The sequence below is a fragment of the Macaca mulatta genome, chromosome 5, assembly GCF_049350105.2.
Source record: "Macaca mulatta isolate MMU2019108-1 chromosome 5, T2T-MMU8v2.0, whole genome shotgun sequence".
Lineage (NCBI taxonomy): Eukaryota > Metazoa > Chordata > Mammalia > Primates > Cercopithecidae > Macaca > Macaca mulatta.
The window spans coordinates 7,143,574-7,170,080 of NC_133410.1; the positions used below are offsets into that span (position 1 = coordinate 7,143,574).

Sequence of the window (26,507 nt, forward strand, 5' to 3'; positions counted from 1 at the left end):
CTACCAACCTGACTTGGGGGAATAAGATGATCTCTTCGCAGTTCAGGTTTCCACAACCAGCTTTTGCAGGGAAGGCAGGGAAGAGGCGTGGGTGTCATTGGCAGAGTGATAAGCAAGGCTGGCAAGTTCATCTTGGTGGTCTCCTTAGTTCTTCCAGGTTAAATCCTGGACAGAAGTCACATGAAAGCTGTGAAGCACAGACATCAGTTTAGAAATTGTGTACTTTCCTGCTGAATCCCAAATGCACAATAACTCTACACCTTGCGGTTGCATGAATCTACAAGGTCTCCTATGCGTCCTCATTAATAAACTCAAGGCTGAGAATTTTGGCAGGCCAAGTCCTGCCCCTCCCCAGAGTGAGCTGCCTTGGTTCACATGGGAGTGGTCCAGCGACACCACCCGACGCCTCCCCTCCAGAAGCTCTTCAGCAGGACCTGCCTCGGGTCCTGGGGCAGCTGTCCTCCGATGCCTGCCTGCAGTGAAATAATCAGTCCGTGAAGATGTTCACTGGATTCCCGACCAGTTGTGGGTCGGGCTCAACCCTCCCTTTGAGTTTTCAGGATTTGTAATGATCGCTCCATTTGTGTAAAATAGGCCGGCATTTTCTCTTGTTACTGAGATGTATTTTTCTATGTTAGTTAAATGTATAATTTGTGTAATTTTGTACATTAAAATGTATGCTTTTTCACAATTAAAGGGTTTTTTTTTTCCCTTTTGAATGTTTTATTTATTGATGGTTTGTTACAAAGTGTTGTCGACCCTGACATAACATAAAAAGGCAATGGAGCTAGGAGTCCCTTGATTTTTGGTGGGGAATAAATGCTTTTCTTGATACTCAAATCCACTTTGCACAAATAATTAAATGATTTCCTTTATAATCCATTATATATCTGTAGTAATTTCTGATTGCTGCTTTGACAGATGACCATGAACTCATTGCCTTAGAACAACTCACATTCATTATCTTATAGTTCTGAAAGTCAGAGTCCCTGGGCTACAACCGTTGGCAGGGCTGCCTTCCTTCTGGAGGCTCCAGGGAGAAACTGTTTCGTTGCCTTTTCTGGCTCCTAGAAGTGCCCACATTCTTTGGCTTGTGGTCCCTTCCATCTTCTTCAGATCTCTCTCACTCTGACCTCTGCTTCTGTTCTCTGATCTCCTGTTCTCAGACTCTGACTCTCCTGCCTCTCTCTCACTTAAAAGGACTCTTGTGATGACACTGGCTCCACCAGGTGATCCAGGATCATCTCCACATCTTAAGATTCTTAAGCACAACCACCGAGTCCCATGTGCCATGTGGAGTAACATGGGCAGTAATTCTAGGGATTCAGGTGTGGGCATCTTTGAGCATCATTATTCTGCCCACCACAGTTCCCATATGTACTGATTTGGAGGCCACAGAAAAAAGCAGACATTTAAAAATCAAATGAGCCTGTATTTAAACTGCATCTCTGTCACTTGCTAGCCATGTAACCAAACAGTTTGTTTAACTTCTCTGAACATCTCTTCTTATATCTGAGATGAGGACAATAATCCATTACTATATACCTAATGATAAACTACAATCCCCTTTCCTTCATTGTTTGAAAACATTCTTTTTTGCAATGAATTAATTTTTTGTTTGTTTGTTTGCCAAAACAAAATCCACATTGGACCTGAACTGGCCTCTTGTCCTCTCCCATCTGACATGTCCCTTTCATTTCTCTGCCATCACCCAGGAAGAAGGTTTCATGTCTGACAGGATGAGCTCAAGGTTTGTCCTTCGCCAAATGTAGTGGTGTAATTCACTTATAAGAACTCTTTCCCAGGAGGACTGGGAGCAGTTGAGGGATGGGTTGGGGGATGGGGGAGGTCACAGCTGTCGTCAGGATGGGGGCAATTTTCTCAGATATTGCCTTTGTTGGTCCCTGGCAGATATTGCTCCTCTCTGTCTCCCTGCAAGCTGGAGGGTGCATTTCCAACCTTATACCCTGGGTTTTGTTTCCTACGTCCCTTTCTCTGTTGCACTTGGGTTACTGACCTTGAGATGAGATGGTGTGGAAAAAACTCAGACAAACCTGAGTTGAAATCCCGGCTTAGTCACTTCCCGGTGGTTAACTTGAGCAAGGGGCTTAAGGTTTGTCATCCTCAGCACTCCAGCCTGAAGATGGAGGTGGCCTGGTTCGCCACGTGGGGCTGTCTGAGGAATCCAGCAGTGTGTAAGGCGGAGCATGATGCGCAGAAATGACCTGTGTGTGCAAGAACCCTTATGCACAGTAGGCAGCTTCAGGAGGGTCCGATTGCCTCCTCTGCAGGGGGAGAACAGAGTGAGAGGAAGGGATATAAAGTCAGTGACACGCGGTGGGCGCCACAAAGGTGTGTTAGATGAATGTCGAATGATTCGTTGCCCAAGACTGCATAGAAAACGGGATTCTAACTCAACCACCTAGACTCTTCTGCCTAAACCAGGTCCCTTTATCTCTTATCTCCCAGTGGGATCACCTCAGTGAGGCTCTTGGGGAGAGGAAAGGGTAGTTGTTTCGATGTGGACTCTGGCACCAGACTACTCTGTTTAAACCTTGAAGTCTTACTTGCCAGTTATGACCCTGGACAGGTTATTTATGTCTCTGAACCTCAGTTTTCTCATCTGTAAAATGAGGCTAAAATGGTACTTTCAAGGTTGCTGCGAGGCATAAAAGAGTTACTATCTGTTAAGTGCTTACAATGGTCCGGGCACATAGTAAGCTTTCTATAAGCAGAAGCTGTGAAGATCCTTTCCTGCTTGTGCATAAAGTCAGCCCTTTCTCAGCTCCTTGCTTGTGTCACTCCCTCTAATCTTGGCAACTGCCCAGCCCTTTCTCACAATGGCAAGTGTTTTCTTTAAAACAGTATGATTTCCATCACCACCAGCAAAGCCTGAGAAACTGTGTCCTCAAGATGTTGAGAACAGATTCAAACATGCAGTAGGAGGCCTGGCCTCCAAAGTTCCACCTAACTCAGATTCTTGAGTTTTCTGATATTTCTCTGGGTTATGTCACCCTGAACATTTGTGGAGTTTTAGAAGAAGTTTCTATGTGGTCTTCAACATGAATTGTTCTTGCCTGGAATGGGCTTGGAATAGTATTTCACCAGACAGAGAAAAATTTTCATTGAAAAAATCGAAAACACTTGCGTGATAGCCTGGAGGCCGACAGGCCTCAACAGGAGTGCCTGTGGCAAATCTGCACAGTGGACCCAGGGACACAAGGAAAGAGGAGCCAGGATGCGGCTGTGGTGGGTGGAAGGCAGATGGAGGCTGTGTGTGGAACTGTCTATTCTCGCATTCAGCACTCTCCCCCATTAGAGTATACACTTGTTGAAGGCAGACTTAGAAATACTCATCTGTGTCCCCACACTAGCTTCTCTCTCAAGCACAGAAAAAGAACTTGCTAAATTCCCACCAAGTGGATAAGCCCACACTCTAGGCCTGGCTGAATCTCCTTGAGGTTGAGGCCCTGAGGGAGCCATTTCACATCTCCCCTCCTGTTTCCTCTTCCAAGAGTGGGCAGGTAACAATACCTACCTTCTGCACAGACCCCTTGTTGCAGGGTTGAAAGACAGTAGATTCAGGGAGGTGTCAGCTGAAGCCATGGATCTGATGGCCCCAGGATCCTCAGTCCATGGGGCCGAAGAGTCATAAAACAAGAACATGAATCCATCTGTCTGTCTGGTATTCTTGGAGCTTGGGCACACTGCGGGAGCTCTGGCTTGCAGCTGGCAGGGCCGGGGGTTGAAGGGACAGCTCCCAGCACGCAAGGCTGTGGGTGGGGGGGCATTGCAAGAAGCACTGATGCTCTCCTCTGCAGTCCCCACCCAGTCCTGACTTTGCTTGTCTAGACTGGCCCAAGGAGGGGGTCGGCAGCTGGCAATTCTGCCTCTCCAGGAAGTGCAGCTGGGACTGCAGGGTCCCCAGGGACTTGCAGGATCCTCTGCCTGATAATCGTGGAGAAATACGGGAAGGTGTCTATAGGAGGCAGGTGGTGCCTGGCCTTAGAGGAGAGCCCCAGCAGAGCGACCTCCACGACAGAGGAACCCCAGAACGCCCAGACTGCAAGCTCCAGGAGCAACAAAGGTCGACTGTGCCCCTCGAATGAGGGAATATCTGTCCATCTGGTTGACTGCCAGCTGTGTGTGTGTGGTCATCTCTGTCTCTGTGTGTCTTTCTCTGGAGAGTTTTCATTTAAGCTTTTGACTTCCTTTATTCCTGGTGTGGACTTGTGTGTGGGTGTCCTGTTGCCAGTTTACGATGCACAAGTGTGGAATTGCCTTGAGCTTGCCTTTGATATTGGTGTGTTGTGTGGTGTCATTGTCATGCACCTGTATGTGTGTGTCACTGGTTCTCACGCAAGAATGTATTTCTTTTATGTGTCTGTCGGAGTGTGCCCCTAGCATGTCCCTCTTGGCTGCTGCACCACCCTTCCTGGACCTTACCACCCCTTGGCCCACCATATGGGTGCTTTTGTCTCCAATTCCCCTCCTCAGCAGGTCAGCTCCTGGAGGGCAGGCACTTGGTCTATTTTGTCCATGGCTCTGTTTCCAGCTCCTACAACAGTGCTAGGCACTAGTGGGCGCTCAGCAAAATAATACTGAGGGAATGAACGGTGTGTCCAACGCATGTGCCTCTCCAGTTGTGCAATTAATCTTGGTGTGATGCTGTGTGTGAGTGGGGTTGTGAGACAATGAGGATTTCTGTTGCGTGTAATGAACTTGGAATGTGCACAAGCATATATATGTATGTGTGTGCAACATTGAGCATGGTGTGCATTATCGAGCCCCTGTGTATCTCGGGAGAGCATGTGTAATTGACTCTCGTGTGTGTACCAGCATGTCTGTGCATCTCTCATGTGTTTGGCTTAATTGGTGTGCAGGTATGAACCCGCGTGTGCCTCCAGAGCGTATGGGCGCGCGAGTGTACCCACACGGCTCCTGCCCCACGCTCTCCTCGCGCCCTGCGCTCCGCCTGGGGGCGGAGAATGGGGGTGCGGCGAGGGCACTGCGGTGCTTCGGCCCGCCCTCCGCGCTGCGGTTCGGGCGCGTCACCATCCCTCCCCGCCCCAGCCGCGGTCCCCGCCTCCCGGTCCTTTGTAGCTGGCCGCGCCGCTAGCCCGCAGCCGCCCGGAGGCCCCGCCCCAGTCCCGCCCCGGCGCGCGCCCCGCCCCGCCTCTCCCCTCCCCGGGCCGCAGTCGCGCCGGGGCCGCCGCGGGCCCGCACCGAGGCGCGGAGCGCGGGGCACGGCGGTGGCCAGGGCCGCGGGCGGGCGGGTGGGAGCGCGGCGGGTGGCCGGCCTTGGACGGGTATGGCGGACCGGCGGCGTGCGTGGAACACGGAGGATGACCTGCCCGTGTACCTGGCGAGACCGGGTAGCGCGGCGCAGACCCCGCGCCAGAAGTACGGCGGCATGTTCGCCGCGGTGGAGGGCGCCTACGAGAACAAGACCATCGACTTCGACGCCTACAGCGTGGGCCGCCGCGGCTCGGCCCGCACGCCGCGCAGCGCTGGCCGGCCCGACGCGGTCGGCCTGCCAGGGCCGGGCGGCAGCGAGGACACCAACAGCGACGTGAGCGAGCCCTCGGGCTCCGCGGTCAGCTCTCCCGGAGAGCGCGACGAGCGGCCGCCGGCGCTGCGCATCCGCTGCCCCGCGCCCCGCCACCTGCCCCTCGGCCGGGACAATGGCCAGGTACCCTCGGGGCGCGCGCGGGCCGGACGAGGGGGGCGGGGCCCGGGAGGACCCAGGGCATGGGGCGCCCGAGGGCCATGCCTGCGCTTCGGGTGTTGGGGCAGCTGCCGCCAGGCTGGGGAGAGCCACGGCGCGGCCCCTCCCCCACCTCATCATGCAAGAGGTTCCTAGAGCTGGGGCGACTGGGTCAGGGCTGGCCGGCGTGGTCCGTGAGACTCGGAAGGGATCGCCCGGGTCCAGTCCGGGCTCCTTTTCTGCAGAAAGGGAGAGCGAGGTTCTGAGAGGGGAAGTAAGTTGGCTAAAGCCACCGCATGGACGCTTAAAACGCGAAGGAACCTCTGAGATGAATCTAACCCAGACCCCTCATTCTATTTTGTGAAAAGAACTGGAGCTCCGTTCCGCGTTGGTCCATTCATCCGTCCACTCACTCGGTAGTAATTATAGAGCACCCACTGTGTGCCAGCCCCAGGAGAGGTTCCGCGAGTCGCCTGCGGGCACACAGCTTCAAGCTGGAAGGAGCTTTTTCCCGAGTGCTCCCCTCATGCTTGCTGGGGGGAAGGATTTGACTAAGGATTTAGGTCGTCGGGCAGTTGGAGCCGTAAACCCCTGTCCTCAAGCGTCAATATATTCAAGGGGCACTCCTGAGCTCCACAGCACACACCAATGTGCCTGCTTCACAGAGCAAGGTGGAGGTAGAGCTGGGATTTGAACCGGGATCTCTAGCCTCCTAGACCTGAGCATGGGGCCGGGAGGATCAGGGAGAGGGAACGCTAGGGCTTGGGCCCTGTGTGTATTCTTTCTTGAGCTGGGGGTCACCAGGGAACTGGGGGAAGAAGGGTCGATGCATGGCATAGCCTTTGGTTGGACCGACAAGATCCAGGGTCAGGTGCCGGAAAAACGGAAGTTGAAGCACCCCAGGGCTAGGGAGTTTTCGAATTGGTCCAGACCTGGAAGCCGGAGCACTGCTAGGTGCCGGGCCCAGGGTAGGCGCTAGGTCCCTGGCTCAGCAACCTGGCCCCACCCTCCAGAAGTTCCCAGGTTAGGGTGAGCGACGGATTCATTGTGATAATTAAATCAGTTAATGCCCGTAGGTAGTGAGCATTCAATAAATGTTTGTTGTTGACTTTTATTACAATCATTATCATTTTAATTAAACCTTCCCCTCTTAAATGCTGTGAGTGACCCAGAGTGAGCCTGGAGGGAAGCAGAACTTGATCGGGGCAGATATCTGGGAGGGCTTCCTGGAGGAATAGGAGCAGGGGGCTGGTAGATACGGTGGTGGGCCTCTTCGGGCCCCATCCCTTCCCGGGCGGGCTTTCTGCAGCTCCAGAGCTCTCCGTGGTCCTGAAGTCGGCGCCTCGCGAGGGAGAGGTCCAACAGCAAGGGTGTGTGTGTGTGTGTGTGTGTGTGTGTGTGTGTGTGTGTGTGTATGGTGGTGGGGGTGGTCAGAAAGGGAGATGGTGCGAGAGTCTGTGTGTGTGTGTGTGTGTGTGTGTGTGTGTGTATGGTGGTGGGGGTGGTCAGAAAGGGAGATGGTGCGAGAGTCCAGCCTCCTCTTCCCCCATCCCTTCTTTATCTCCCCCATCCACTACCTTCCCTGGTGTTCCGACCTCTCTTGGGATCCAAACCCCCGAGGCCAATGGGGAGGCTTCTCGGTCGCGGGCGGAGAAGCCGGACCAGCACCAGGGAACCCGGGTTTCCAGCCAAGGCGCTTTGCTCTGTTGAGCCTCAGCTTCTCCATCTGTCAGATGGGGGTGGCCGTCTTCTCCTGGCCTTCTTCAAAGCGTGGTGGGGTACCAGAGAGGCGAGGGCGCTTTGTGCACTGCCCGTAGCTGTCCCAAGGAGAGTTCCTCTGGAGCTGCGGTCAATGTCACCAACGCTAGCATCACCCCGAGGGCGCAGGCTGGGCCAGCCCCACAGCTGCGCCCTGACGCTTGGAGACGCTGTTCGCTTCACCTCTCCGGTTCCTCTCCCCTATTCCTTCCTCTTCTCCATGTGGCCCCTTCTGCCTTTCTCCATGGCTTCTCAGGGACCGGACAAAAGGCAGCCGCTCTGGCGCGCCCAGGGCTCCGACAGCACTCGAGCTTCGCGACTGTGGAACTCAGGGGCTCCCGATCTCCACGGAGGGAGGGTTTTACTTTCTGCTGGCAGAGTAGCCTTGAGGCTTGGGTTACAGCGGGCTCAGGTTCCGGGGCGGGCCTCACCGCTCCAGGGATTTGCAACGGGTGCCCCGGCCCTTCCCCCCCGCCCACATGGCTTCTCCCTGGGCTGCAGGAGGGGTTTCTGCGGCGCAGGCGCAACGATTGCCGCTGCTGGAGGCTGAGCGTCTGCGGCGCTTTGTACCGGCGAAATCTGCTTGGGAGCAGCGATCTGTTTGGCCAGTGGCAGGCGGATGCTCCTCCCCCTGATACGCACGTGGTCTTGTCCCTTGCTCTGGGGGCTTTCTGCTCAAATCTCCAGACTGACCCCAGGGAACTCCCTGGTACGTGGAACCTAGGACTTAACAACTCCAAGGAAGGGAATGTAGGATTTGGGGAGGGACAGTGTCCCCACCTGCAATTTGCGGTCATTGACAAAGATTTTAGGCCTCGCTGAGAGCCAGGAATGCATGAATGCGTGGAGGGAAATGAGTTGTAAACAGTGTGGGGAAACCTGGCTTCTCCATGCTGCTTTGCTGCAGCTAATATGTTTTGCACCTGGGGTACATCATTTTACCTCTGTAAGCCTCAATTTCCTATCTGTAAAATGGGAAAATTATGCCTAGTGTTCCTGGGGATACTGAGCTGGCTTATCTGTGAAGCTAAAACCTCACCTCTATTTTAAGGCCCAGGTGTCTCTGGCCTCCTGCCCTGGATTAGGGGAATGGCCTCTGGGATGGTGGAGGTCAGGGCCCCAACCCCCAACCAGGGTGCTGGTGGAGCTGTATCATAGACTTGGCCACCCTCGCTCTGGATGACAACTTGGAAGCAGAAAAGATGAGTTATTTCATAGGACCTGTGGGGTTGGATTTCGCATGCAGAAAATGAACAGCGAAGTGGTGGATAAGGTTGGTGTTTTATTCTGCCTGGGGACTTGGGGCACCTGTTCAGTGAGGTGGGGGCTGGCTGGGACTCCCCCTTTTCCTCCATCTTTCATCTTTTCCCCTCTGCTGTTATGAACCTTGTCAAGCTGTGACCTGGCTTCCTGCCCACCTCCCTCTGGAGCAACATCTGGATCATGGACCCCGGGGCTGGTGTCCACACTGCTGGGAGGCAGGAGCACCCTAATCCTCCTGACTCCCAGCTTGTCCCCAGGGCTGTGGAGACCTTGGTGCCAGTGGCCCAGCCCTCCAAACACCTGCTGTCTTGGAGGCAATTCTGCGGGGTGACCTGGTGGCCCTGTAGCAGGACCAGCCGCAGACAAAACTCCTCAGACACCGGATTAAAGAAGGAAGTGGTTTTTTATTCGGCCGGGAGCTCGGCTCTTAAGACGCGAATCTGCCAATGCTCCTTGACGAATAAACCACTTCCTTCTTTAATCAGGTGTCTGAGGAGTTATGTCTGCAGCTCGTCCTGCTACAACCCCAATGCCAGGCTGCTGTGTGGTGAGGGAGCTGCTGTTGGAGTAGAACAGGTCAGCATTAATTAAGGCCGGACTCTTCTGTCCCTGCTGTTACCTCTGCCAGTTACGGAGATTCCACCTTAGAGGCCCCCAGGGAAGGCTGGTTCAATGCTAAGTTGGAGAGGGTGTCAGGGAGAGGCTTCGCGGTGGGGAAGGCAGTGGAGATGGGTCTAGGGGAGTGGGCAGCCTTTTGTCTGGGGAAGACTATTCAGGGAGAGGGTACAGCGTGAATAAAGGCTTGGGGTCCGAGATGGAAAAATTGCTTGGTGCATTCAGGGAGAGGCACTCGGAAAGGACAAACGGAGGCTATGGAAGGAGAGGCAAGAGGGGAGCGGTCGTTGGGCGCGATCCTGGAGGGCCAAGAACGTTCCCAGCAGCTTGGGCCGGTCCTTGGCCCGAGTCCCACACTCCCTCCCCCCACACCCCCGCAGATGTTCCGGGGAGGCCGCACACCTGTGGCACCGCCAGCGGGCCCTGACCGCGCCGTCGTTTTCTTTTAAACAAGCCCTGAAAACCAGACTCTCTAGATCGCGAGAGCGAGGCCAGGGCCCGCCAAGGGCGTGTGCGCCGGGCGGGGGTCGGCGGGGCTGGGCGGGTGGGGGGCGGGGGCGGAGTGGGAGATCGGAAGGGAAGCGCTTCCTGGTTCGAGCCGAGAGGGGCGAATCGGGCTCCGCTCCGCGCCGCCGGGAGGAGCTGTCTGCAGCCCCCTCCTCCCGCCCTCGCCTCTCCCTCCTCCTTCTCCCGCCCTCCTCGCCGAGCCGGGCGGTGCTGGCAGCCGGAGCGGCGGCGGGCGGGCCGAGCAGCCTGGGCAGCCGCGCGTGGGCATCCACGGGCGCCAAGCCTCCGTCCCTCTCTCCATCCCTCCCGGGCCTTTGTCAGCGCGCCCGCGGGGAGCGAGGCCGAGAGCGCCGGACCGAGTCAGACAGCCCCGCAGGTCAGCGGCCGGGCCGAGGGCGCCAGAGGGGGCCATGTCGTACCAGGGCAAGAAGAGCATCCCGCACATCACGGTAAGCGGCCTCCGCCCCCGCTGCCCCACTCTGGCCTTCGTGGGCTGGGGGTGGGCACCCGGCAGGGTCCAGATCCGTGGGGCGCCTGCAGGGGCGGCCCCCGAGGCCTCCTGCGTCGCCGCGGGTGGGGCGGGGCCGGTCTCGGCATTTCAGCCCCCTCCCCCAGCCTCTGGGGACAATGGGGGTGGGGGAGCCCCGTGTGGCGGGGCGGGGCTGGAGCTGGGAGTCCCTCTCCCCGCGGGCTTGCCGCCCCCTCCCCCCACGGGATGTGCCAGAGGATGGCGTGGACAGGGAGGATGCGGAGCCGAACAAAAGAGGGAGGGGCGGGGTCCGAACCCCCTCCCCGCAGGCCTCGCGCGGGGGTGGGAGGGCGAACTGAGCCTCCCTCGCTCGGCCCCGCACCGTCCGGCCCATGCACCTCACAACCGGGTACCTCCCCCGCCAGAGGAGGGAAAAGACCAGCGCTCCCCGCTCCCCGCCCCTACTGATGGAGTGGAAGTCGGGACCTAGGGACAGCGCCATGATGGAAGCTGGGTCCACCTCTCCCCGCAGCTAAAAATAACCTAATGGGGTGACGCTGGCGGCTGCGGCCCGGGAAGGGTTAATGCTGCTGACGCTGGGCCGCAAGAGGGTGGGGATGGTAGTGGAGGCAGAACAGCAGGGCTGCGTCCCTGGGTGTGGCCGGAAACAAAGGAACCCCCGTCTTTACGCTTTGTCTCGGGGTGGGGAGCTGAGGGCGCAGCGGTCAGGAGCTGGCCCTCCGCGCCAGTTCCTGTCTGGCATCAAGGTGGAGCCTGACTGTTCCTGAGGGATGTGGACCACTGGAGCCCATGTATGCAGGAGCAGCCCGGGGCCTGGAGGCGGGATTCTGGGCGTGGTGGAATCTTCCAGGGTAACTCCTGAGGTTTGACTACTGGAGACTGAGCCTGCTCATTTATGCAAAATTCAGGCTCCTGGACAGTCGCAGGGCACCTGCCAGAGGGCAGCCTTGGGTAGGCAGAGGGATTTGACACTTCCACTCACCTGCCAGTGGCCTGTCCTGTATTGCAGGCCTATTTCTTTGAATCGGGGCAGCAAGGCTTTGCGGGTGGCATTATCCATGTAAAGCTCTCTGAGGCTGAAGCATGGGCTGAGGGCCTCCACCAGAGGGTCAGGAGGGAACCCAGGCCCCCTGCGTCCCCGGCACTGTTCTGCATCCGCCCCAGCTCTGGGCCGAGTCTTGAGTTAGAAAATTCCTCCTGGGCCCAGCCTCAGCTGTTGCCAGCAGGCCTCTGCCAAGCCCCCATCCAGAGGTGGTCACCACCTCTTCTCCGTCCCTCAGCTCTGCCCTCTGAGACATAGAGGTGTAGGTGGCCCATTTGTAAACACTGTAGTTGGTCGAGAATCACCAGAAGAGGTATGGTTGCTCCCTCCTGGTCAATGTGAGAAGAAGGCAGGTGATATTTGAGCAAGTCCCTGCCTTGGGACCCTCTAACCCTGCCTCCCAAGGGAACTGAGGCAGGTGATGGGGTCAGGGGTGATGCAGTGACTCAGGAGTTAGGAGCTCTGGGTTTGAGGCTGTGTGCCCACAGCAGGTCTTTGCTGCTCTCAGGTCCCCAGTCTCCAAGGTGGAAACCTAACAGGATGGCCTGCAAGGCAGGTCTGTGGGATGCTCCCTTAGAAGGTGTGCAGTCCCAGTCTGCTAAGCTGAAGTGGTCACCGGGCCTACTGGCTCTCACCCTCTGGAGTGGAGATGCCTTGGCTTTTCCAGCCGATGGAGCTGGGTGTCCGATGCCTCTGAACCTCAGTGCTCTGCTGTACAATGTAGGCCCCTTCACAGGACTCCTGAACATCCTAGGTGACCCTGCCAAAGCGTTTAGTGTGCTAGGTGCATGATAAGGGCTTCAGATCTGCTGACAGGTCTTGCTGCTTTAGTTCTTCATGTGAAACAATTAGTCAACTTCTATGTAAAGAGAAATCAAATGAGTGGTTCCAGCAGCCTCTGGTTTCAATGAGCATGGGAAGGAGAGAGGCTGTAAGTTCTGCTTAGTTCCTGGGAAAGAGGGACTTGATGAGGATCATTTGTGTTCATTTGGCTCACATCAGCCAGAAGGGTTTGTGATGTTAAACAAATCAAAACCTTCAACAAATCAGAGAAGATCCACTTCTATGGGGCTTCACGGTAGGGCCTTTCATCTTCCTGAAGACCTTTTGCTAATAACACACATACACATGTTGTGACAGGAACCAGATCCCTGCCTTAAATGCCATGTAACAAATGGGTGAGCACTGTGGCTTTTCAAATGGCTGCACCTTAACCTGTTCCATAGTAGTCATTTGACAAGTTAATGCAAACCCATTGGCTGTTAATGGGTTTGTCAAATGACTGGGTTTGTCAAATGACTGCCATGCCAGGCACAGTGCTGGGTGCAAGGAACAGTGGGAAAGAGATGAATGGGTTTGCCCTGGTCCTTCTAGAGCTTAGCCAAGGCTGACATTTCAGCCTGAAATGGTAGTGAAGTGTTAAAGGTATCACACGGAGGGGCAAAGGAGGCCCCAGCAGGGACACTCAGCCTGGTCCTAGGGGAGGCAGAGGGCACAGGAGGAGGGAGGGGTTCTTCGTGTAGCCCGTGGGGCCCCAGAGGCAAAGGAGTTGGTGTGCTGGAGAAACTGAAGGAAAGACGGCATTGGGAGAGCCCACCCTCTGCTTCCCAGGGCAACCTCTGCATAGTTAGATCAAATCATGAAGGCAGATGAGATGTTTCTGATAGCGAGGGTGTGTGGCCTGTGGAGAGGCCTGGGGGCTTAGAAAGGATCAAGTGTGGTTCATGGGAAGAAGTGCTGGGGTAGCAGGCATAGCTCTCAGCTTCATCCCCAGGTCCCCACCTGCTTGTTGCTGAACCATCCCGTGCCCCTCTGAGCCTCAGCTGTCTCATCTGCACAGTGGGGATAAGGGTGTAGCTCTGCCAATGAGTTCAGAGACTGGAGAGGTGGGAACTAGAGTGGGGGAGGTGAAGGGGCATCACAGGCAGGGGCACAGCATGGGCAAAGGCAAGGAGGCTATTCGGTCTGCTCATGTTGACGATGATGGTGGTTTCTTCCTCTTTTTTCCATCTCAGCCTTTTTCTGAGATAATATAGTAGCCGGTTAGAGATGGAAGAGCGAAAAAGCGGAAATACTTAGCTCCTGCCCGCAAGGACTGTTTGAAATATTTATAAAGCTCTCTTTCATGCGTGGCTTTTTTTTTTCTTTTAATGAATGGCACAGTTGGGGATTAACTTAGCTGAAGCGGCTTCTTGTGCCCACTGCAGTGAGTAGAGCATCCTGGGTGTGGCTCTGAGCAAACAAAGGCACATGGCTTCCTAGCCCTGCAGAAGCTGTTGGCTGTTAATAGAGCCACGGAAGAGGGGAGGCCTGCTCAGCTGTGAGAGGAGTAAGGAGTGTCCCATAATGATTACAGAGTATTGTTAAAAATGAAGCTTCATGAGTACCGATCCCATGTGTTTTTGCTCTAGTCCAAGCATTCGGCACAATTGCCAATACCTCTCACCTAGTTCTATGCATCGTACTGTGAGAAAGGCAGCCTAGGTAGATCACCCCTCTTTTCCAAAGAGTAAACTGAGGCTCAGAGAGATTCAGAGGCTTGTAAACGTTCTTCATTGGCCAGTGGAGGAAGGAGAGCTTACGTTCAAGCAGGGAGGGTAGATGGGCTGGTCTGCATGCTAGGAAAGCCACTGCCTCTGTGTGTGTGTGTGTGTGTGTGTGCATAGTTGTGTGTGTGAGTGCCAGTGTGTGTCTGTATGTAAATGTAAGTGTATGCCTTTGGTGTGTAAATGTGTTTGTGTGTGGGTGTGTGTGTGTGTTTGATAAAACAGTGAAGATGACCAGAAAAGAAAGATCAAGTAAAAATCACATCAGGCTGAATAGTTGCTCTAATTTGCAAGTACACAAAAAACGTGTGAGGCCTATTATGCTTTTTCTCAAGGGTGACATTCAGCCTATCTATGGATACCCAGTTTATTCCCTGCCTTTTTGCATAAAGGATTTGAGATGTCCACAGTGATTTGTCATGCCTATGGTGAAATCAGATGGAAGTCGAATAGCAGGACTGAGGATCAAGGAAGGACAGAACAAATGTGCCAGTGATGAGGACACTGGAGTGGCCATGATTAGTCATCCACTACTGACTCTGAGCGTCTGTCATCCAGGGCAGAGAAGCAAACACCCTTCATGATGTCAAGGTCATGATCAGAGAGGGAGAGGTGGACCATTTTTAGGGAAAACATTATTTTGTTTAAATCAAGTTCTTAAAAATGTCTCAGAGGGGATATAAAAGTGAAAGTGACATAACTATGCCACCTTAACGCTGAATGCCCATTTATTCTAATGAACATGGCCAAGACTGAATACATGGAGCACACACAATACAACGTACATGAGTGTGCATGGCACATAGTAAATGTTTAACAGGTCATAGCTCCGTTCTGAAAACTCAGGCTGTGTCTTTGAGGAAATGAAAATTCAGAATGGTAGCTAACCAGCAGGTGTGGTGAGAAAGCATGTGTGTGTGTGTGTGGGTCCCTGATTTTAATGATCTTGCCATCTAAGTAACAAAGTGCATGCACATAAAACAACTTAAGAAAGACTGAAGGGTGCCTGTAATTCCAGCACTTTGGGAGGCCAAGGTGGGCAGATCACTTAAGGTCAAGAGTTTGAGACCAGCCTGGCCAACATGGTGAAACGCTGTCTCTACTAAAAATACAAAAATTAGCTGGGCATGGTGGTGAGCACCTGCAATCCCAGCTACTCGGGAGGCTGAGGCAGGAGAATTGCTTGAACCTGGAAGGCAGAGGTTGCAGTGAGCTGAGATCATGCCACTGCACTCCAGCCTGGGTGACAGAACAAGACTGTCTCAAAAAAAAAAAAAAAAAAGAAGAAGAAGAAGAAAGAAAGAGAAAGAAAGGAAGGAAGGGAGGGAGAGGAAGAGGAAGGGAGGGAGGGAGGGAGGCAGGCTGCGGAACAGGGCACAGGTGTCAGAGGAATTCAGAGAAGAGATGATTCAGCCCTGGCAGAAGGAATGAGAGGTGGCTTCTTGGGGTTTGGAGGATGACATCAGCCAGGTGTTAAGGGACTTGATTGGTGGAGGGAAGGGAAGGGCATGCAAGGTGGGTGGAATATTTCACACAACTGAATCAGAGGATGCAGAACTGGAAATACATGTGAATGGGTGGGGCTATGGGGGGATTCTGTAAGGTTTTGGAAATCAGGCAGAATGCACCCAAGGGGATGGAAATAAGACGTGGGTTCTAAGTGTGTCTCAGATGTGAATGGGTTATTTGATGTTGACCAAGTCACTTTCTCTCCTTGGGCCTCAGATTCCTTTTCTTGACAGGGAGAGTTGGATTAGATAATTCAGTTCCAAGTTCTAGGCCACTCTGATCTTCTTCCATGGTTAATAGGAAGACACTGGAAGTTCTTGAGGTAAGAGGCTGGTACTATGAAAGCAGCTTGTAGGAATGTGGATTCTGAACTCAGACTATCTGGCTTTGAATCCTGGCTGTTTTACTTACTAGCTGTGTAATTGGGACAAGTCACTTATTCTTTCTATGCATCAATTTTCTCCGTACAGATTTATGTTTGGAAATCAGAATGATATTTCCTAAGATTTTTCCCCATAGAATTAAATGACCTAATATGTGTAAGATGCTTAAAATACTGCCTGCACATAGTAAATGCAATGTGGGTTAGCTCTTATTATTATTACCGTGGGATGGTGTATTAGCTTTGCTCCATAGCACACAACCTAAGGTCTCAACAATATACGCTTATTTTTTGCTTATGCTACATGAGGGCTGTGGGTTGGCTGGAACTTTGCCCTGTTTACTGGTGGGTAGTGAGTCTGCTCTGTGCATCTCCTCACTTTGAGACCCAGGCTGAAGGAGAAGAAAAGCATAAGAGATTGGCAGCAACCTGAAATATCTTTAAGAACTTGTACTCAAATATAGCATATTTCACAGCTACTGATAGTGTACTGGCCAAAGCAAGTTGTATGATCAAGCTCTAAATCAGTGGGAGAGAAGCACAAAGTCAGTCTTTCTGGAGGAGATGTGAGGATTAAATGTGAAAGTCCTGACATGTGAAAGATGCTAATACACACCTGTGGAAGCTGATGATGAGGTGGTCAGGAAGCACAGGGACTGGGTTGGGAGAAAAATCCCACCATTGGTTCTTAGGTTGAACTGGATTTGGGAGCAAGCTCCAAATTGAGGTGTCTCAGTGGACAATAAGGAATAGATTGGAATGAGGGTGAGAGGCAGGGGACAGAGATAGAAATTAGGGGCCCATGTACAAAAGGTATTGGTAGAAGACAGAAAAATGCAAGCTATTTCAACACCCAGTGGTTCTCAGCCTGTGTGCTGTGAGCACAGTGGTGTACTGAAAAAAATTCTCTGCAGATGTACTGCTAAATTTTGATCAGCATTTAAAATTTATGTTTACTACAACCAAGTTTATGAATTATTGTAGCATCTCGCAGGTGGAGCCCTGAGTATTCACAAGCAGAGAGATGTTGAATAGAGTCTAATTTGCTGTAAGTAAAAGTCAGCTCTTGCCATGGAAGAGGGACACCAGAGGACTTTGCCCTGAGGGCATATAAAAGAACATGGTCAGGGCAGTGGACAGCACCATGGTGCTGAACAGTAACCAAGTGTAATCACAGCTACTATAGACCTGTAAGACAGCCACAGTCACACGGTAGTGGGAGGGCATGGTGATGGTTGCAGACATACTTGGTGTAGTTTTAGATCTTTAATCCTTCAAGAATGCTGCAAAATTTTATATGATTTGAAAGTATGTCCTGAATACAGTAAGGTTGAGAACCATTGCCCTAGAGAGCTGTAATGACCAAATCATAGCTTTGCTCTGAGAAGAAACAACTCTGAGTTGGTGTTGGTAGTTTGGGAAGTGGAGTGGGATCTTGGATGCTTCATAGAGAAGTTGGTCTAGAAAACAAGAGCAAGCAGCTAAAAGGAAGAAAGCAACGTTTGTGGCTATATGAGGTTGCAGTTCCTCACTCCTTCGCTGGGCCTGTGTCCCAGGCATCCAGAGCATTCTCCTTGACCTGGCACACCATGTGTGGCCCTCTGCCTTTGTATCAGCTGTGCCCATTATCCATAGAGGATCCCTCCTCCTGGGCTGGGGGTGGCGAGCACTTTGATTCCAGTAACTTTGGCTTGTTGCTCACGTCTATCTGCTCCACTTGACCATGGATACTTGGAAGACTGGGAAATTGTCTGATTCTCCTCAGGAGCCCCTCAGGAAGACTGGGGATTCACAGTGGGGATGCCACACTGTGTGAGTGAGTGAATGGGGCCAAGATTGTGGCCTTCCTTGCTGAATGAGGTTTCAGCCACAACTGCGTTTAGTCTTCCTTAACAAGGCCCTATCTGTGGATTTAACATGAAGGTAGTTACTATGCAGAAGGAGAAGAAGGTGGCATGAGGAGTTTGGAGCTCAAAGAGAAAAGGTGTGGGGGCCTCTGAAGTGGTGCTTCGACAATGGGGAGAGGGCAGATCTGGTTTAGTAATGGGCTTCACTGCATTTCACATGGAATAGGAAGCTTTTGCAAAAGGCACTTTTTACACACAAGCGGGATCATCACATTGCACATCTTCGCCTCTCCCCAGGGCCTTGACTGAATAATGACCTGGTGTTGGAACTTGGCGTCAATTCCATGGGAAGACTCATTGGATCTGATGTAGAATTGCATACGGCAAAAAGGTGGCTATTTGAGGAAATTTTGAATCTGCCCCCAAATTATGTTGCCATGTATTTTTTAATCATACCATATCCATAAACCCTTAGGGCTTAAGGTCTAATAACATCTCAGCAAATGTTTGATTTCTATAACCTCAAGGTTGAATGAAACTTCTAAATTATGTAAAATTTTGTGTTGTACAATTAAGGAGGAAGAAAAATTGTCTGTCTATTGCTTCTCCCTTGCCCCCACCATTCTCCCCTCAGTGCAGAAATTATGAATATGCTCTCTTTGCATACCTCCAATGACAGGGAGATTACCACTTTACATGGCAACCTGCTTTACTCTTGTACAGCTCTGTTGTTGGAAAGCTCTTCTTTATGTAGAGTGGGATTCTGCCTCGTGCCCTACTTTTGTTCTCAGAATCTTCCCAAATTTCTTCTTCCACACTGCTATTCCTAGAGGCACTGGAAGATGTTTTCTCCATTACTTAGGACCTTCTCTTTTCCAACACCACTCCAGTTCTTTATTCCTCCTCTAGCATGATTTCTGCATGCGGTGTTAGGTTTTCCTTTACCTTCTTTCATTTTCCTTTCCTTTGATCTCATTTCTTTTTTGCTATATTTTATTTCTGAATGTGCAGAATAAAAAGCAATCCAAATAAAACTTTAATTACTGGGGACCTCTTAAACTAGTTTAAAGGCTTTCTAAGGCCATCAACTCCTCTGGGATGCTGATAAAAGCAATCAAAGCTTTTTCCTGAGTCCTCAAATGCGTGAGCATTTGGCATAGAATGTTAGAGCATTTGGCATAGATTGTTAGACTTCATAGGCCAGTGTTCAGTGTATTGGGTGCTTTTACATATTATTTCAAGTAATCTTGTGAGGTAGGTATTTTGATGGGTTCCATTTATAGATGAGGAAACTGAAGCCAACAGAGATTAAGTATCTTGCCAAAGATCACCCTGCTAAGAAGCTATGTGGGAATAAGCTGCCGTATCCGATGCCAAGGATTTCAGTCTCATGGAGGAAATAAGATACATTAAAATGAGCTGGAAAATGAGTGTCATGAACCAATGCTGACCAGAGATGCAAGCCTCATGTTGTGGGAACTCCAAAGAGTGACCTTGTGATCCTGGACTCAAGACACTGCACGTGACTAAGGAGTTGGAAAGCAATGAGCAGAGCAGATGTGGCCAGAGATCCATGCTTCAGGGAGGCCATAGACGAAGGTACAGGTTGTGAAGGTGCAGTTAGGGAGGCAGAGTGTGGTGTGCATAGATAGATGTGGTGGGGCGCGGCCAAGAGAGGGCAGGGCTCAGGCCAGGAAGAGCCTAGGAGGTGTGCTTTGTCCTACAGACGAGGACAAGCTGGTGAAGGATTTTGAGGAGAGGCGACGCACGGTTGGATTTGCATTTCAGAAAGGTCACTGCCTATCATATGGAGCGGACAAGATATGTGGCAGGGAGATGGGGCGAGGGCTTACTGGGGGCAAGTGCACACTGGGAGGTGAAAGTCAGCAGGTAGGTATTAGAACAGTTCCAGAGTAGATGCAACAAGATCTAAAAAAGAGTTAGGCTTGGGGTGGGACAGATTAGACAGAAGCTGAAAATGGAACTGAGCATTTTAATGAGATCTGTTACCCCACATTGCAAGGATTAAAAAAAAAAAATAAGGCACTGTGTGAAGTGCTATCCGTGGGTTAATTCATTTCACATTCAAAATTTTCCTCTGCATTTGTTGGAAACAGAAGCACAGAGAGGTGAACTAACCCATGTGACACAGTTTGGAGGTGTGGGGCCACATAAGAGCCTAGGTAGTCTGCCCTCTGCACCCATGTTGTTAGGTGCAGTCTGACCTCTGCATTCATGTCCAAACATCGCCTCTGTTAAACGAGCATGCAGTGAGAGAGTAAATATAAGTACCTGGCTCCCAGGAGGCATCGGCAAGGTTTATTAGGTGATAGGTCTCTGCATGTAATGTCTTTCCCCTAGAAAGCCTTTTGCAGTTTTCGGAAGCCTTTAATCTGCCTTAACAACTTTTGACCACATTCACAATAATCGTGTCAAGAGGGCAGGGGAGGTGCCAGGCCTGGAGTATGTACTTGATAAACACTGAACAGATAAGTGTAGTCTGTTGCTGCCTGTCCCTGTTTTACAGAGGGGGGAAATGAGGCTCAGATGCATCAACTAGGTACACTGAAGAGAACACTGTACTAGTCTCACCTCCGAGAGGCGGTGGGGTGGTCTCTGTATAGGTGCCAGGTGGAATTCGGTTCAAATCCTAGCTGCTGTACCATCTCTTGGCTGTGTGACCTTGAGCAAATTACTTCTGAGTTTCCTCACTTGTCATACTTATTCCCACTTTTAAGGTGATTTAAGAATTAAAAATGAAAACCCATGTAATGCAGAACTGATCCTTAATATGAGTTCAAGGAATGTGCACTTCTTAAGGCAAAGGAGTTCTATCCAGATTTCTTTCTATAGAGCAAGAAGCACAGACCAGAACACAGAGAAACGGGTCAAGTCACCGATCACACATGCAGCTAGCATCATCTTTCCCCATGCAGCGTGCAGGCCCACTCTTGGGGTTGTGACAGAGGAGTGCTGTTTTAAAATCAGATATTCAGTCCATCAGGGAGTGCTCCCTGAAAGTCTGCTGGTACAATGGGACCTGAAATTGTGCGCTTATAACTGCAGTTGTCATAGAAACAGGCATAAGCTCGGGAAAAAAAAGTCCTGCAGTCCATGGGGACCACCTGTGTCTCCATTCATGAAGCGGGGAAAGCCACACTGTCCCCTATCCATGAGAGGGGGAACGAATGTGTGTTAATTAGATTCAGGCTTATACCAGTTGCCACTTCATGGATTGCATGCCTGGATAGTGTGGCAAAGGGCCACTGGCTGACAGGCTGTCCCCGGAGGCAAAATCAAAGGCAAATGGATGGTTTCTGTGAATAAATATGAGTGTGTAGCTGAATGGGATGGCAGCATTTGCTGTTTCAGGGAGGCCAGAGCGGAGAGCTTGCTGAAGGAGAAGGCTCTGGTTATTCAAGGTAGGGACCAAGCCATGGAAGTTTGACGTATTTGAGCTGTAAAACCTCTCACGCAGCAAACCCTGTGACTCCCAACACAGAACCTTTCTGATGTATTAATTCGCTTTGATGCAATGATGCTACCTAACAAACATCCCCCTAGACCCTGTGCCTTACAGCAACAAATATTTATTTGTGGCATTGGGTTTGTGGGTGGTAGGTGCTTAGCAGGGCTCAGCTTGATTTGTCTTCAGTCTTCTGTTGGGGTCAGGTGTGCTCCTCATATCCTGTCATTTTGGGGCTGCCATTCCTTGGGTCCTGTGGTTTTCATGGCCGGGGAGTGGACTGTCAGGGAGAGCTGAACCCACCTGCCCCTTAAAGCTTGTGCTCGGACTGGTGCACCCCCAGCCAAAGCAGGTCACATGAGCAGCACACCCACTGTCAGCGGGGCAGGGGGCTGCACTGCACCCACTTTGGGTGAGGACTTGCCACAGAGGGTCTGTGTTGAAATTTTCTGGGGATGTTTGTTAATAATATAAATTCCTGGCTTGTAATCTAGATCTGGTGAATGAATATCTTGATAAAAGCCCCGAAGGGAATTTTTAGCAGGCAATTCCAGGGCATTTTGAGGACCAGCTGGGCCATGGTGTCATGCTGTCAGTTTTCGACAGGGGGTGGGGGGTGGCAGGGGGGGTATGCCTACCGATCATCTTGAAGTTTTGAATTGCGAATGTCAGCCTCAATGTCATGAGTATGTGGTTTTAAAGGACTAAAAACTTTCAAAACCCACCTTGACATTTCCTTTGTTCTAAAAGAAAGCGATTCCCGCTGCATTCAATGCTTGGATAAGCACATTTCTACAAAATGGGCTCCCTTGATCTTTTTGAGGCTCATTTCCCTGCTTGCTCTTTGGAAAGAAAGGGTTTCCTCATCTTTCCAGAAGAGACTGGTCTTTTAGTTACCCTGAGCTTTCCTGCCCTTCCCACTGAGGAATCAGGCAACCTCATCTGAATTTGTGTGGCCTCTGAGACCCTATGTTGACACCCGCCTGTTCATGACTCCAATGACTGCCCTAGTGGAGCACGTGGGGGCCATGGGAGCTGCTTGCCCTCACCCCAACTTCCTGGGGTGGAAGAATTAAAGTATTGGAAGTAGTGTCAGGTCTTCATTTACCAACACTGAGAAGTACTTGAAGCCAGCTATGTCCATTTGGAAACATAAATCATGATTATTTTGACTCTGCAAGGCCAAAAGAAGAATTTTTGAAACAAGACTTTTTTAAGAAGCTGAGAAAGAAAAGCAGTAAAAAACTACAAGGTTGGACGTGGCAGGGGGCTGAGGGGTCTTCAGCGTCAGGGTTTGGAGAAAACTCAGTCTCTGTGCCCAGTGTCAATTCAGGACCGCGGACAGCACCAATCCCCACCTGTTCCTCACCTACCCACAGTACCTGGAACTTTCAGAAGACGGTGTCTCTGTATCTAATATTTATCTGGCTGGGATGTTTCCCTTCTCCTCTCCCAGTTTTTCCAGATTTCTGAACTCCTATTTATATTTTGGAACTCAGCTCAATTTTCCCCTCCTTGATGACAGAGCCACAGTCTTTTCTCTGTCACTGTAATAACAGCTTTGGTTCTCTGCTATTTTCCAGATAGCCAAGGTTGCTAAACCAGTGATTTTTGGATAAAGGTTGATTGGATAAGAATAGCATCCCATCTCTTTTTTTTTCTAAAATCTAGACCTTAATAGATTTTGTATGCCTTCTGACAGCCACCTTCATGGTGGAGATGACAGATTTATTCCCACTCTGCAGGAGGGAGAACAGAACCCGTGGAGGTTTAATGCCTCACTCAGGAATAGACAGTGATGCAGAAAATTCACTGTCATCCAGAACCTCCCCTCTGAGCTGAGGCTGACTGCGGTTGCTGCTGTTTGTTTTTTTGTTCTATGGATAAAAATGCCTGAAGCTTTAAAGGCTAGTTTTTGTAAGCAGAGCGCAACCTAATGCTTAATGTTTGTGAAAAGAACAAAAGCGTCCTGCCACTGTCAGCTCTGTCCTCCCAGTGGGGGCTGGATGGGAGATAACAGTAGGTTTGGAGAAGAATCCCTGTCTCCTGCCTGGCTGCTCCTCTGACTCATGAGCTATTTGGCAGTAGAAACACGGCTGCAGCCCAGCACGGTTTTGGTAGAGTCTTCATGAGGATGCCCTCCTGCATCATCTGTAGTGTGCAGGCTTTGCACTTGCCAGACTTCTCTCCCAGCCAGTGGGGTTAGATTTTCAGGAATTTGAAAAGCAGAAAAGAGAGATTTACTATGTGTCCACCTATGCTTTTCTCCCTTTGTTTCTCTCTTCTCTCCTTTCTTTCCTCCTCCTTCCATCTTTCATTTCCTCTTTATCCTTTTTTTTAATCTCATCTTCCTTTTCTCTCCTTTGCACTCCCTCTGTCTTTTCAAACTTTTTCTACTTTCTCCTTCCCTTGTCTCTTGTCTGTTGCCTCCCTCTTCGCCTCCTGCCCAGCAAACATCTGCTAAACACTGTGTAAGGTTCCTGGCTGGTTCCTGAGGATATAGAGATGAAATACTCAGAACTCCCCCGGCCATGAAGGGGTGTCCACCTCAATGAGAGATGGGCACATTGGGGGAGGGCTGTGCATTGGGAGAGGGCTGTGCATTATACTGGCGGTTAGATCATGGGGGTGGACCCCAAAGTCTCCATAGGGGAAGCCAATTACTCCAGATCCACTTCCTTTTGCATTCCTAACAGAGAATTTTGTAGTTTGCATTTTCTCCTTATATTTTATTATCTAGCACTTTTGTTCGTGCTTAAAACTTCCTGGAAAATATTTTAGTAGCTGTAGTAGCTGAATGATACCTCATTACTGGTGTGGTTATACCATTGTAATTAATTCTGGATCACGTCTTTGTGTGTCATTTTTTGACCCTGTTTTGGACATTTTCTGGAGGACAAATTCCCAGCACTAAATTTATGGGTCAAAGGACATGAACATTGTTAAGGCCTTTGATACCTGTTGCAAACTTGGCTGCCACATATTCTTACTGAGGAATCCCAGCTTTGAGGAGAAGATAAAGACGATTTCTCCCACTTCTCCCATTTCCACCCAGCGCTCATGCGATGTCTTGTCTTGGAAACGTCTCTATGTTCTGGTTCCTCCCTGATGAAAACCCCTCCATGACCTTCACCACGGAGCCCAGACTCCCCTGTACACACGGCACTGGGGTCCCTGAGATCTGGCTTCTGCAGTCGTTTCCACATTCCCCACTTTGAGGTCACCCTTCAGCCAAAGGAAACCACTTACAGACCCCCAGGCACGCACCAGGCTGCTTCTGACCTCTGTGTCTTTCCCCATGGAATATGGTCTGGATCTGTGTCCCCACCCAAATCTCGGGTTGAATTGTAGTGCACAGTATTGGAGGTGGGGTCTGGAGGGAGGTAATTGAATCGTTGGGGCGGATTTCCCCCTTTGGTGCTGTTCTCGTGATAGTGAGTGAGTTCTCAGAAGATCTTGTTATTTAAAAGTGTGGCACCTCCCCACTCTCTCTCTTCTTCCTGCTCGGCCATGTGAGGTACTCACATGCCTTCACCCACCCCCTACTTTGCCTTCCGCCATGATTGTAAGTTTCCTGAGGCCTCCCCAGAAGCCGAGCAGATGCCAGCACAGTGCTTCCTGTACAGCCTGCAGAACCATGAGCCAATTAAACCTCTTTTCTTTTCTTTATAAATTACCCAGTCTCAGGCATTTCTTTATGGCATTGTGAGGACGGACTAATACACCGTGTGCTTCCCTCTCTCGGGATCCCTTTTTGCCTTTGCTGTGTGGCTAATACCTACTCAGCCTCCAAGCTCAGAGGAAATGCTTTTCCCCTTAGCAGGGTTGATGTAGAGGCTGCCTCTGTGCTCTGTGGCCCTCTGCACTTCCCACACTGGGGGCAAAGGCCAGCTGTTGATTCAGCCTCCCTCACTGGCCTGAGCACCCCTTGAGGACACAAGCTGCATTTAAGTTGCTTACACCCATCCTTAAACAATGATTTATAGTGTGGAGTTCTAGCCACAGAAAAGGACAGAGAATGAACAATGAGCTGTTCACCTGCCAGACCTGGGCTGAGGAAGCACTTCAAATACACACCTAGAACGCAGAGCCCAGAGGAGCCTTTGGGAGGCCGAGGTGGGTGGATCACCTGAGGTTAGGAGTTTGAGACCAGCCTGGCCAATAATGGTGAAACCCTGTCTCTAATAAAAATGCAAAAATTAGTTGGGCTTGGTATCCCCATCTTATAGATGAGGAAACGGAGGCTTGGTAAATCACGTGGATAATAAGTGGAGTCAGGATCCAAACCCACCTCTGTCTGAGTGTGGACGTTTTGCTTTTAAGCAGCACTGACACAAGAACATGATTTGCTTTAGGTCACTGCTGTCACCATGGAACGAACTGGCATCTCTGACATGCCCGAGCTAATCAATTCAGCTGTTAGACTTTGGCTGAGTTTTTCATGAAATGCTTTATTTCTTCAAGGTTTATACATAATAACTTTTTTTGAGATGGAGTCTTGCTCTGTTGCCCAGGCTGGACTGCAGTGGCGCCATCTCAGCTCACTGCAACCTCCGCCTCCTGGGTTCAAGCAATTCTCCTGCCTCAGCCTCCTGAGTAGCTAGGATTACAGGTGCCCACCATCACGCCTGGCTAATTTTTGCATTTTTAGTAGAGACGGGGTTTCATCATGTTGGCCAGGCTGGTCTCAAACTCCTAACCTCAGGTGATCCACCCACCTCAGCCTCCCAAAGTGCTGGGATTATAGGTGTGAGCCACTGCATCCAGCCTAGTTTTTACATAATAATTTTTATGCAGAGCATACCATTTTTCACATCTGCTGTTTTCCCCTCACAGTAATCGTGTGAGAGGCAACAGACAGCACTGGTATTTTTTTTTGTAAGTGTGTGAATTTGGTATTATTAATTTTAAAAACATACATTATGTAACATTTACATTTTTTGGTATACAGTTCTGTGCACTCGTATTTCCTGCATGAGAAAGGCAGCCTTAGAAGGCAAGGCCCGTTGATCTTAAAACTTGTAGGGGGTATTCTAAGTTCTATCTTTTTATGAGGTGTCATGGATTCTAGAGTTTGAGAATGTTTAGACATGGGACAGAAGCGTGGCTTGGTGGCTGGAATGCTGGACAGGCCATTAGGAACCCTTGGCTCTAGGCTGCACCCTTACTAGTTGTGTGAACTTGGAGGTCACACCTGTCTGTGGAGCTCATTTCCATACGAGGAGCTCATTTCCATACTAACATTCCGCACAGACCGTTCAGTGCACATGGCCACAAAGCGCGTAACTTCTTCAAAGCCCGTTTCCCACAGTCTCTTCTGTGGGAAAGTATCTCTTCAGATTTTCCACACCACAAAGGGACCTGAGTTTGGAAAA

General features: G+C 50.9%; 1 protein-coding gene across 2 annotated transcripts in view; it reads left to right on the forward strand.

The window, feature by feature from the left end:
- The first annotated feature begins 5,194 nt into the window (after positions 1 to 5,194).
- The window catches only part of CRMP1 (collapsin response mediator protein 1), a 72,120-nt gene continuing 50,807 nt past the window's right edge, over positions 5,195 to 26,507 (forward strand). The window contains exon 1 of one of the 2 annotated variants that reach the window (XM_028848101.2): positions 5,195 to 5,692. In XM_028848101.2, coding sequence (XP_028703934.1) covers positions 5,312 to 5,692 — 381 coding nt within the window. In that variant the 5' untranslated portion in view covers positions 5,195 to 5,311. 2 annotated transcript variants of the gene reach the window in all.